Source organism: Lampris incognitus, chromosome 2, assembly GCF_029633865.1.
Source record: "Lampris incognitus isolate fLamInc1 chromosome 2, fLamInc1.hap2, whole genome shotgun sequence".
Taxonomy (NCBI): Eukaryota; Metazoa; Chordata; class Actinopteri; order Lampriformes; family Lampridae; genus Lampris; species Lampris incognitus.
In genome coordinates this window covers 9,600,800-9,614,630 of record NC_079212.1, presented here as the reverse complement: position 1 = coordinate 9,614,630, position 13,831 = coordinate 9,600,800, and the positions used below count along the sequence as shown (strand labels likewise).

Below are 13,831 nucleotides of genomic sequence, written 5' to 3'. Positions count from 1 at the left end.
GCCGTGTCTGCAAGTGGGGAGCCGGATGTGGGTATGTGTCCTGGTCGCTGCACTAGCGCCTCCTCTGGTGGGTCGCAGCTCCTGCTCAGGGGGGAGAGGGGACTGGGGGGAATAGGGTGATCCTCCAACATGCTACGTCCCCCTGGTGAAACTCCTCACTGTCAGGTGAGAAGAAGCGGCTGGTGACTCCACATGTATCGGAGGAGACGTGGTAGTCCGCAGCCCTCCCCGGATTGGCAGAGGGGGGTGGAGCAGCGACTGGGACGGCTAGGAAGGGCGGGGTAATTGGCCGAGAACAATTAGAGAGAAAAAGGGGGGGGGGGGAGAACAGGCCACATGAAAAAACAGCAAGTAATAATGCTGTTATGTCAAGCAGAAGTGATGAATCCAGCAGTTTCCATCAGGGTTAGATGGTTTTCACTAGTTCTCCGGTTAAACAGGCTCAATCCTTGCTTCATTGGTTTTGTTATATTGAAGAACTGCAAGTACCCCATAGTGAAGTACTACACATGGTGGCATGAGCTTGAATACTTCAACATGTGACTGGCAGGAAGTCGTTTTTACTGGTTTTACAAAGAGGCCGACCAACACTCAAAACAGCAACTCACCATGAAACCAACTTTTGGTTTCAAAAGCGAGACTAGATTGTGTTTTGTGGGGCACCGGCGATGGACCACCGGTGTACAACACCGCCAAACGCATCACGTTTGGGTTAGGAAACGTTCGGGGGTTGATATGAGCGACTCTTCTGCTGGAACACGTTTTGTCGTCTGGTTCCTCTAAAGAGGTTCCTGGGAAGTCCATCCTCGCACGTTCCCAAGGAGGAAGGGGGCGACGTGCCAGAAGGCCCCGCTGCCTACGTCCATTTTCACACACGTCTCTTTTCATTAAGGACACTTGACTGAAACAGAAGAAGTCCAGCGTGTTATCCCAACAGGCCGTCCGTCCTCTGGTTTTTTTGTTCAACTGGGATTACTGGCCGCTTGGCGCTTTGCCCAGCCTCCACATCTAAAGGGAAGGGCCGTCTCCGCCGTTGTCGCCCAGTCTTTCAGAGACTGAATCGGTTTGTGTTTGGCCCAAGAGTCACACACTTTCTCCAGGGAAAAAAAATAAACTAATCAAGGACTTCTTGGCTCAGTTTCCATGGATGCTGCCGGACCCCTGAGTGCTTCTGTCGAGTCTTTCCACGTCATATTGACAATCACAAAGGAATGTTCCGGGGCAAACTGCTTGGCAAACGAACAGACTCCACATAAATGATGTGGGAAAAGGGCGCAACATAGATAAACTTTGGTTTACTGATTGACTGAACGGTTTATATGGGACTCAAGTAATGGGAGCGATGACATCACATGCATTTTATGTCCAAAAACAATGGATGGATGGTTGAATGGCTGGATAGAGGGATCAGGTATCTATCTATCTGAGTAAAATGACGTCATAACTGATATGCAAGATGGTTAAAAACTATATACGACAGGTTGTAAATGAACAGAATTACCCTTTAATTCATGCTCATTCGCTTCTCTTCTCCATCTTGGAGAAGCTCATTCTTGTTCCAGAGCCTGAAGGTCACCACCGGCAACGTGCGGCGAGTTTTCGGGGTGCCGGCCCGGAGACGGCCATAACCGCATTGACCACGTGTCTCCGCAGGTTTTGAAAGCACGCGGCTGGAATGAGACGCTGGCTGCAGATCCGTGCGGAGGGCTTCCCCCCCGAGTTCACAAGATAAACACGACAACCATGCAAGGCTATTTTTAACATCGTTCTATCATCCGCCTATCTCCTTTCCCCGAGGGGCGGTGTGTTGTACTGCTGTCCACACACCCCGTCCACCATCACCTGTCTGTCTGTCATCTGAAGACACACACACACACACACACACACACACACAGTGTAATATATTTGTGATTTCATTTGATTTATGAACTGGTTCATCACGTACAAGGAATGAAATGAGATCCTTTTTTAAAACAGTTTCCCCTCCATAACCCCACTCTCATAACCTTTTCTCCTTTGAATAAATCAGTTAAATTACTTGTAACCTGAATCTCTGTGTTCTTTTCCCCCCCTTTTTCTCCTCAATTGTACTTGGCCAATGACCCCACTCTTCCGAGCCGTCCCGGTCGCTGCTCCACCCCCCTCTGCCGATCCAGGGAGGGCTGCAGACTACCACATGTCTCCTCCCATACAGGTGGAGTCACCAGCCGCTTCATTTCAACTGACAGTGAGGAGTTTCACCAGGGGGATGTAGCGCGTGGGAAGATCACGCTATTCCCCACAGTCCCCCCCCCAAACAGGCGCCCACAACCAACCAGAGGAGGCGCTAGTGCAGCAACCAGGACACATACCCACATCCGGCTCCCCACCCGCAGACACGGCCAACTGTGTCTGTAGGGACGCCCCACCAAGCCGGAGGTAACATGGGGATTCGAACCGGCGATCCCCGTGCTGGTAGGCAATGGAATAGACCGCTACGCTACCCAGACGCTATAACCTAAATGTCTTTAAAGTTTGCATTTAGACACTTTTTCCAACAAACGGAGAACCTAAAGAGACACCAGACACTAAAACTACATGATGAAATAGTTTTCCAAGTCAAATGTATGACGTGAAAATGGCAGGTGGGACATTTTAATCACCGTTTATAGACTTGTAGTCACAGACATCTAAAGACGCTGTCCCTTTAGACACAGTTAAGGAACGCAGCTGAGCTAAGCTATAGATGTGTCTACCTGTGAACAAAGACATATGAAGATTTAACGTTTAACTTTTTGAACCTTGTTCTGTAGCTAAGAGTTGTTTCCAACACTGCACCGGTGTCCAACCTACCGGTCAAAACACCTCAACAGCAGTATACGGAGACTGGAGAGAGTCTCCAACCAAGTTAGTGAAGATGACGTAGTGTTATGGAACCTGACTCCATCATACACATGGAGAACATCTGCTACCACTACTACTACTACTAATACTCTGTGGTGCAGGCAGAACTCAGTGTGGGCGGGCACAGAGAAAATCAGGTGGGCCTAGCCTGTCCAAGACCAATCATACAGAATAGGTTCTGAAACGAATATGTTAACCAAAACAGGCCATTACAACTATACTTGCCTAAATGCTCTACTATTACTACTGTTTTCAGCTGCTCCCGTTAGGGGTCGCCACAGCGGATCATCCGTTTCTGTCACACCAGCCACCTGCATGTCCTCCCTCACCATCCATAAACCTCCGCTTTGGCCTTCCTCTTTTCCTCTCCCCTGGCAGCTCCATATCCAGCATCCCTCTCCCAGTATACCCAGCATCTCTCCTCCACACATGTCCAGGCCATCTCAATCTTGCCTCTCTTGCTTTGTCTCCAAACCATCCAACCTGAGCTGTCCCTCTAATATACTTGTTCCCAATCCTGTCCTTCTTCGTCACTCCCAATGAAAATCTTAGCATCTTCAACTCTGCCACCTCCAGCTCCACCTCCTGTCTTTTCATCAGTGCCACTGTCTCCAAACCATATAACATAGCTGGTCTCACAACCATCTTGTAAACCTTCCCTTTAACTCTTGCTGGTACCCTTCTGTCGCAAATCACTCCTGATACTCTTCTCCACCCACTCGACCCTCCCTGTACTCTCTTCTTCACCTCTCTTCTGCACTCCTCGCTACTTTGGACAGTTGACTACAAGTATTTAAACGCATACGCCTTCGTCACCTCTACTCCTTGCATCGTCACTATTCCACTGTCCTTCCTCTTGTTCACGCATATGTATTCTGTCTTGCTCCGTGAACATCATAGTCCATGGAGACTCCTGCCTGATCTCGTCCGTCAACCTGTCCATCACCACTGCAAACAAAAAAGGGCTCAGAGCCGATCCTTGATGTAATCCCACCTCCATCTTGAACCCATCTGTCATTCCAACCACACACCTCACCACTGGCACACTTCCCTCATACTTATCCTGCACCACTCCCACATACTTCTCTGCCACTCCCGACATCCTCATAAAATACCACAACTCCTCCCTCGGCACCCTGTCATATGCTTTCTTATATACTTGTATATAACTTTCTTATATACTGGCCTGAATGCACAACAGTTTAATTATACAAGCCTTAAATATCATCAGAGGTAATATTACATGCACTAAGACGAACATTAACAGCATCTCATAGCCTGGCACAGCAGCAACATATTCACACACACACACACAGCTGACAGATGCAACAGCATCAATAATCAAGCGTATGGACAGAGGTACACACAGGGCTGCTGACACCGGGGGAACACCAGGTCAGTTGTCCTGGGTTCTGGGTCAAGAGAGAGTCCAACTGTGATGGCTCCTGCAGCCGCCACTCTGTCAGCCATCGGAGCGCATGATGACGGACACCGTATAGCACTGCATGAGCAGGGGGACCTGCGCGAGCCTGATCGGGATTGAGGTCCAGACTAGAAAAGAGGTTTACATGCACACCGCCTATGTTTGAGCTGTTTAAGTTCCCAGTATGAATTTTTTCCATATAAATCTGATGTATATTATCGTAGAAAATTCAGGGGGCAGCTGGGAATCGAACCCGGATAACCTGGACCACGGGCGACCGCGCTAACCGGGCAACTAAAGGGTCGGACCCTTTAGTTGCACATGCCATGAGGTTTTCATTTGGAATTAAGTTCAGCCAGGGGGGGCACAATTTTCTAGGATTCTGTGGCAGTTGGAAGAATGAAGAAGGATCATCCATCCATCCATTATCCAAACCGCTTATCCTGCTCTCAGGGTCGCGGGGATGCTGGAGCCTATCCCAGCAGCAGCAGAAGAAGGATCAGATTGTTAGTAAACATTAGAGAGCACAAAAGGATGCAATTTGGATTTTTGAATGCCCACTGCCTACCCAGCCACTGACCTCACCGCACCTCCCTGCTTCTCTCCATCATATCAGCCAGCTCTCCCCCTTCACCAGTCATTGTGCCAACATTCAAAGTTCCGACTCTCACCTCCACACTCCTACCCTTCCTCCTCTCCCGCTGCCTATGGACACGCCTTCCACCTCTCCTTCCCCTTCACCCAACACTAGCATAGTTTCCACCGGCACCCGGCTGGCCAACAGTGCGGTCGTTGGTAACCCGGGCCTTGACCGATCTGGTATGGAAACCTGATTTATGATCCACATATTTGATTTGATGGAGATCATAAACATTTATTCGGGGAGAAAAGTTGCGGATTTTGCTTAGGTGCTTTAAAAGAGATTTGTTCCAGCATGTTCAACATTTTAACCAACGTCTTCGTCAGAGTCTATGTGTAACCAATTAATTGGTCTATTTAAAGGTCAGCCTGGGTACTGGCAGGTGCACCTGAGTTAAGTATAGGACCTGTTCATGGACAGTGTCCTGCAAACACTTGGCAGAATATCACCAAACAACCAATGTACATAAAACCTCCAAGGAATAAAAAAGAAACAAGGACAGAACAATAAATAAAAAGGAAAAGGAAACCAATAAACTGATACAAATATTCATACAAAAACACTGGTACTGAATAAGATCCCAATAAGCAGCAAAGTCAAATCAACGTTCACAGAAAGGTCATCACATCAAAGTTCATATCTTAACCCATGTGTTAATGTGTAAATGCAGTAAAATAAATGCAGAAGGTGTATCAAAGTGTGTCATTAAGTGGGTGAGTCCTGTTTCTCTGATACACGTTCGAGTCCTCTGACTCTTCACCTGAACACAATTGTTTTGCCAATACGAAAACATGCCAGATGAATTGTGGGTAACGTTAAACACAGCTCACCTTTGTAAGACAGATGCACCCTGGGAGCAGAGTGATGGTCACTAAAACAGAAGACACAACAGCCCAGGAGAAGAAGAGGGAGGAAGAGGAGGACTTGGCACATCTTCATCACAGTCAACCTTTGACTTCCTGCAAAAAGAGAAAAGATGGTGACTGCATGGTTACCATGGATATAAATAAATTGCGTAAGCCATCACTTCTGGTGGTTGAGGATAGCATGTCAGAATTATGCGATGCACTGTAAGCATTCTGATGGAATCGTACTGAACGAAAGAAAGAAGAAAGAAAGCCACTTTATTTGACATTGTACAGTTACAATGAATGTGTTCTCTGCATTCAACCCATCCGACTGTATAGGGGCAGTGGGCAGCTGCAGCGCCCGGGGACCAACTCCCGTTCTTCCCATTTACTTGCTCAGGGGAACAGACAGGAGTATTAACCATAACGTGCATGTCTTTTTGATGGTGGGAGGAAACCCACGCAGACACGGGGAGAACATGCAAACTCCACACAGAAAGGACCTGGGACGGCCTGGGGTTCGAACCCAGGACCTTCCTGCTGTGAGGCGACAGTGATAACCACTGGGCCACAGTGCCGCCCAGTGGTTAAGAAGTTAACGGTATCATGAAAACCCCGATGGTTAAACACACGTGAAGTCTTTTAATAAGGGCTCTGAAATGAAGATAACCTGATCTGTCATTTCACGTCATGCTTGGTCACATTGATGCGAGGGTCCACCTAGCAGGCTGCACATCCACAGGCTGACAGGCAAAACGTTTTTATTAGGTAGATTTTTTTAGCTTGAGCGCTGCATATTAACAACTATTTTCTCCCCATATTTCCTGTTCAATCAACTTGGGTGCTGTGCCAAAGTCTTATAACGGCTGGAACAACACTGGTTTTTCTGTCTGTGTGTATGGACAAGGGGCGCCTGGTGGAGAGCCACACACTACTGACTGCTCTCCTCTAGTTGTCAGAACTGGAATAGAGGTTAAAGGGACAAGCTCAAAGAGATTACAGCAATTTTATTAATATTAACATCAACATCATCAGATTCCACTTGTGGGAAATGTGGAAAACACCACCAAGATAAATCCATCTATGGCAGTGCTCACAAACGCATTCCAATGGGCAGCATCAGCCATAAAAGTCAAGGCTTATTCCAAATGCCAATAAACTAACTGGGCTTTTTTTCCCCTAGCAAAGTAATTTATAGTGAACCGCCCATCAGTACTAAAGGCCGAGATCAAGAGAAGTCTCCGTCTCTCTGCCATGCAAACACACATGCTTCTCTCTTGCAACACATGCCATCATAAATGCATCGATCATTCCTGAGTTCAAAAATGATCCGTTTTCACCGCCTTCCTAGAAAACCAGGGCCTCACTGGAGGTCCGGTCTGACCCGTCTCACAGCAGAATAAAGTATTCACTGAGGTCTTCTTGGTTTTATGTATTCCCCAGTGAAAATATACTATAGTACATACAGTTAACTTTAAGAAAATGATAAGGCTCTATAGCACACCCATAGTCACTACAGTATTACTATAGACATTTGTTTGTATAGTTATATAATTACTTGTAGTAATCCTGCAGTATTCTCAATGTCTGGAAAGTTTTACTATCTATGGTATGTTTGTATATAGTCTTTTTGGTACAGTTAAAGGCTACATCGACATCTATAATACCTCTAAACATTACAGTAACACAGTAACATAACTATGACACATATAGTGTAACTGTAAATTAATGATAGAATTATACTTAAACATAGTATAGTATTGTTGAAGTATATAGTATAGTATATTGTCAACTAACAGAGTATATTGTCGAATATTCTCTATAATGTGTTTGACACAACTATAGCATGTAACACCAGTAGCACCAAAGTACAACTATAAGTTTATTTGTGATATTGCTCTATTAAATCTTAGAGTAATACTACGACGCATTTTCCCACAGGTGTGTCGCAATACCCCAAAACTTCCTGCAGCAGGAAACCAGCGGCACCTCCTTTCTACAGTAAGCAGGGCTGACAGGGTTACTTTACACATGTATTCTGTTACAATTACACATGACCTGTCGAAAAATGTATTCAGTAACTTACTCTAAGTATCACTATATTCAAATAATGTAATCTGGTTACTTTCAGTTACCTCAATGCCAAATATGAAAAAAGACAAAAGATATTAACAACGCGACTTTTACTTGAGTGCACTTTGTAAGACAACAAAACACGCGTCTCACGGAAGAGATATGCTTCCTTTTTACTGAATGTATTAATCCCCACTGACCCTGCGCTGCTTTACGTTTCCAGTCAACTCTCGTCGTGTTTAGTGAAGTGTAATCTGCACAGACAGCTGTTTAAATCACACACGTCCCGCTATATATATGTGTGTTTTAAACTTAGCTGTATCTACGTTGACTGATCAAGGCTCCCAGTCTGTCTGCGAGGCCTCAGAGTCCCTCACTCACTACGGTGTGCGTGGAAATAAGACCAATCAATACAGACAAACGCTGTGGATTTCTTCCCATGGAGCCGCCATGAAAACTGTTTTGGAGGGTGTCTGGGTAGCGTGGCGGTCTATTCCGTTGCCGACAAACACGGGGCTCGGCGGTTCGAGTCCTGTGTTACCGCCGGCTTGGTCGGACCTTGGCCTGGCTATTAAAATAAAGCTGAGCTTGTTGAGACACCTTTCATTCCTGTGTCTGTGTTTGACCTACGAAGGAGTTCAACCTCACAAGTTTTAACCTTACACAAGAGAGAACAGTACACACAGCACAGTACGTCCATTACACAGTTTAATTAAGACATTAAAGATTTCCATTGTATTGTGATGGCCATTAAGTGAATCAGAGAGCTGTGGACACATTAATAAGATACGGTCTCCATTCTCATTGCCTCTGTTGGTGTCTAACCAACATCACCTCTGGATTCAAAGAAGATTTAATTTAAAATGAAATTATTCATTTCAATTAAATGAGGCTTGCAATCTATTAATGTGTCTGAAAAATTCCTCTGACGGGTGAACGATACCTAAGTGTTTTCGTGATGGCATTTAATACCATTAAATCCCAGCACGCACCTTACAATAGTATTTATTAACCACAGAGGGACTTCTGGACAGGTTAGAAAATAACCGGTGTTAACGTCATCTGTCTGTCGTCTGTGGCTCGTCTGACATATTTACCACCTTTGTGTGATCATTCATTCGTTTGTGACTTGAGGGGGAAAGACGGATGAGAATTGCTGAGCGTCTGTAATTACAAACCAGGAGAGACTCCTCAGCAAGATATAATCATCCAGGAGAACAACCGTCCAACATGAGATGACTTTAACTTATCATTACACATAATGACAGCGTTCTGCTGGACCAATGCAGACAGTAGTCACCCTGTCCATGAAGGAGCATGAATACAGACAAAGAATTTTTTTCCCCCGGAAAGTCTGATAGACGCATAATGATCAAAGAAAACACATTCCTGGGGTGTCCAGGTGGCGTGGCGGTCTATTCCATTGCCTACCAACACGGGGATCGCCAGTTCGAATCCCCGTGTTACCTCCAGCTTGGTTGGGCGTACCTACAGACACAGTTGGCCGTGTCTGTGGGTGGGAAGCCGGATGTGGGTATGTGTCCTGGTCACTGCACTGGCGCCTCCTCTGGTTGGTCAGGGCGCCTGTTCGGGGGGGGGGGGAATAGCGTGATCCTCCCACGCGCTACGTCCCCCTGGTGAAACTCCTCACTGTCAGGTGAAAAGAAGCGGCTGGCGACTCCACATGTATCGGAGGAGGCATGTGGTAGTCTGCAGCCCTCCCCGGATCGGCAGAGGGGATGGAGCAGCGACCGGGACGGCTCGGAAGAGTGGGGTAATTGGACGGGTACAATTGGGGAGAAAAGGGGGGGGGGTTCTTAAAAAAGAAATGAAAACACATTCCCATTTTATCATATTAGATAACAGGACCAAAACATGCACAACTATTAACTGTATTTATATAAATCCACTATGAAAATCATAAATGGGTTGAATCAGACAGACATTCGCCCTCTTCAATGAGGAAGACGGACAGTTCACTGCTAGCTGTGTTGAGATTCATGCTATTGCCTGGAAGTGATATAAGACTTCATAAAGAACATCAGCCATATATAAAGCAAGAGTGTATGTTTGTATGTTCGCTTAAAACTCCAGAAATACTTGTTGTAGAACAAAAAGAAAGGTATCTTTAGAATCAGCACTTTCCAAGGATTGCACAGTTTGAAAAATATTTCAAAAACCAAGTAAAAAATTTGATTTATTAGCGAAATTGAGTTCATTTTGTGGTGCTTTGTGGCGGCGGGGGCTGATTTGCGGCGATTAATACACACACTGGCAAAGAAGCTTGATGAATGGATTGAAAATTATGATATTTGATCATTTTCGTGAATACGATTCATTTATTCGACATCCGTTTAGCACATGCATCATATCATAAATTATCCTATATTTCATCATCGCTTATATCGTAAAGATCCGATCATGTTGGTTGTTTTGGTGAGAACATTTTCCCCGGGCAATGCCAGGCACCTCTGCTAGTAAGTAATATGTGTAAAATGTCTAAAGACATCTAATTTGTGATTCAAGTCAGAGTCCATGTCGCCATGATTGAAAAGACTGTATTAACACCCACTAACTACACGTTCGTGGAAGCATGCTACATCTAATGAACATTGGTCTGAGAACATATTTGTCGGTTTAGACCGATTTAAAACATTTTGTGCAACAAGTTGTAGAAGTGGAAGCATTTGGAAAGCCTCTGGATCCATGAGGAGTCATTATGCTGAGCTACTCCATCGGCTTTAACAGCCCAGCGAGACTCAGAAGAGAAAACAACATCGCCTGTGAGTTTCAGACTCCTTATTTAAGTTCAGGAAACATTTTCCCATTGTGAAGGCAGCTGCATAGCCTTTCACATGACAAACCAACCAGGAAGGAACCAACAGCAGCCTGCAGATGTCCGCCTTCGCACCAACATCTACGTGTAAATACTCTGACTGTACAAAAGACTGTAAAGTACATGTATGATGTAAGTTAATGTTAGGATATAGTACTCCGGCTAGTGTTGTTGAGCAGAAACCAGGAACTTGACCGATGATGTTGGATTATTTTAAAGGTAATGCATGTGTCACAACAGCTTTTGGTAAGGGGGTCAAAGTCAGACGGTATTCTTTTTTTTTTCATCCATCCATCCATCATCCAAACCGCTTATTCTGCTCTCAGGGTCGTGGGGATGCTGAAGCCTATCCCAGCAGTCCCTGGACAGGCCGCCAGGCCATCACACAGGGCCCACACACAAACACACACACACACACATTCATTCATATCTACGGACAATTTAGTACGGCCGATTCAGCTGACCTACATGTCTTTGGACTGTGGGAGGAAACCGGAGCCCCCGGAGTAAACCCAAGCAGACACGGGGAGAACATGCAAACTCCACACAGAGGACGACCCGGGATGACCCCCAAGTTTGGACTACCCTGGGGCTCAAACACAGGACCTTCTTGCTGTGAGGCGACCGTGCTACCCACTGCGCCACCGTTCCGCCCACTCTGTTGATCCCCGTTGGGAAATTCTTTCTCTGCATTTATGTAACCCATCCTAGCTGTATAGCTAGGAGCAGTGGGCAGCTGCAGCACCCGAGGACCAACTCCAGTTCGTCTTTTCATTGCCTTGCTCAGGGGCATAGGCAGGAGTACTAATCCTAACATACGTGTCTTTTTCATGGTGGGGGAAACCGGAGCTCCCGGAGGAAACCCATCACAGACACAGGGAGAACATGCAAACTCCACACAGAGGACAACTTGGGATGACTCCCAAGGTTGGACCACCCCGGGGTTTGAACCCAGGGCCTTATTGCTCCAAGATGACAGCGCTAACCACTGGGTCACCGTGCCACCCAAAACTAAACTAAACTAAACTAAACTAAACTAAAGTAGTTTATTTTAAACTATTCTTTATTCCTCTGTGAAGAAAACCAAAAACACTCCTCTTCCTGGTCATGGGACATCAGTTACACTTTATGTCTGGTTTGTGTAGTTTTAACCTGCTGAAATTCAAATTAAACAGCGACCTTTAAAATCCATTAAAGATTACATGGAAATATTTAGATTAAACAAAAGAAAGTCTTCAACCTATTTCACACCTTATCCATCCCATGATGTTATTCCTAACCAGGACTGTTTCTATAAATTTAAAACTTCCTTTTGAAGCTGAGCAGTCAATGAGCAGCGGATGGGTAGTAGCTGGTCCCGATGAGCGAGCGGCTGACAGGCCGTCAACGTGAGAGCTCATTAGCACGACCTAGCAAGACCAAGTCCCTCAGCGGAGTGACAACATGGAAAAAAGATATTTTGGGTTCAGCGGCAGTCATGTTTCCACATTGTCAACTGAAAGCCATATAATTACTTATAAAAACACAAGTCCCTGGGCGTTTGACGCCATTTCTGTGGTCAGCACTTCAAGTATGGATGGCCAGGTGTCAGTAACTCTTTCAGCACAGTGTGTGGACAACTGAGACAGGAGTCACCATAAGGTTACATAGGGTCACGTCCAGGCCCGGTTCTATGAGGGGGTTTACCCAAATATAGACGTATGAAAACCTAGCACTACGCTGATCCCAACCAACGACATTTTAATACCAATGCAGTTTGTAAATGGATAATGTAGTTTCTGGGAGTTTTACTATGTGACCTACTTACATAAGAGTCAGACAAACTCATGGATACCGTTTTTATGTCTGTGTGCATTTTGAAGGTACGTTGAACGGTGAGTTTAGCCTAGCTTAGCTCAACTGCTGGATTTCTATCACGATCACTAGCACCTCCCCTCAAACGAGAGGAAATACACCTTCGCCGAAGCCGATCGTTAATACTATTAACAAGCTAGTGTAGCATTTTCTTTAACTTTTTTCCACAAGTACATAATCGAGCATCGCTCTTCCAGCAGACTGCATGGCGCCTCCTAGTGGCAGTAGCGCAGACATGCAGAAACGCTCTCCATCATAAATGGTCAAGCATGACTGGAACTTTTCTTACATATTCTCAGGACTGCAAGTGACCGAGCCATGCATGGATTAACATCACATTTAGCTTTCATTGAAAGCCCCTCAGCGGCTGGATCTGATCCGTCTCCGTCACTGCAGGATCCAGTCTGTAATCCAGGACCAAGTGATGGATTTTCCATCCATTAGGCCTTTATACTATTAATTACCCAGTTTGTCACCTCCCTCTGAGGACTGTTAAATCCTCATAATGTCCACTCCTCCTTTCATCCGCCACACTACTTTAAATCCCACCGCGTTAACACCGCAACCAAACCAACACACCACAGCAAGACAACTGGACTCAGACATGAACTGAAGGGACAAAATTACCCATGTAATGAGTAGTCCTGTGTGGTAAGTTTTACAGAGACCATAAAATGACTGAAAAGTGATGAAAGATTGAAATAAGATATATACTGTGACCTTTTCTTTTGAGTACTGTACGTAATTGCTATGATGTATACTGTGAAAAATACAAGCATATCATCTCCACCAAACTTCTCCACAGGCAGCTCTTAAAAATAGGCTGCCCACGCGTCATAATCTGCTCACATTAAAAAATGAACTGTTGTGAAAATTGGTTTGTAGATGAGTGATTACTCTGATCAAACTGCAGTACGTTATAATCACAATGTATAAGATTTATTTAACGAAGTGATTATACAAATCAGAATCAGAATTGAATCATTCATTCAGTCATCCATTATCCAGACTGCTTATCCTGTTCTCAGGGTCGCAGAGATGCTGGAGCCTACCCCAGCAGTCATTGGGTGGCAGGCAGGGAGACACCCTGGACAGGCTGCCAGGCCATCACAGGGCCGACACACACACACACCCACACCCACACACCCACACACACACACACACACACACACATTCACACCTAGAGACAATTAAATATGGCCTATTCACCTGTCCTACATGTATTTGGACTGCGGGAAGAAACTGGAGGTCCCGGAGGAAATCCACGCAGACAC

At 45.5% G+C, this 13,831-nt stretch overlaps 1 protein-coding gene across 5 annotated transcripts in view; it reads right to left on the bottom strand.

The window, feature by feature from the left end:
• The window catches only part of sema3gb (sema domain, immunoglobulin domain (Ig), short basic domain, secreted, (semaphorin) 3Gb), a 59,520-nt gene that overhangs the window by 27,598 nt on the left and 18,091 nt on the right, over window positions 1–13,831 (bottom strand). For all 5 annotated transcript variants that reach the window (XM_056275524.1, XM_056275522.1, XM_056275525.1 and 2 more), the window contains exon 2: window positions 5,777–5,905. In XM_056275524.1, coding sequence (XP_056131499.1) covers window positions 5,777–5,885 — 109 coding nt within the window. In that variant the 5' untranslated portion in view covers window positions 5,886–5,905. The remainder of the gene's footprint in view (window positions 1–5,776; window positions 5,906–13,831) is intronic.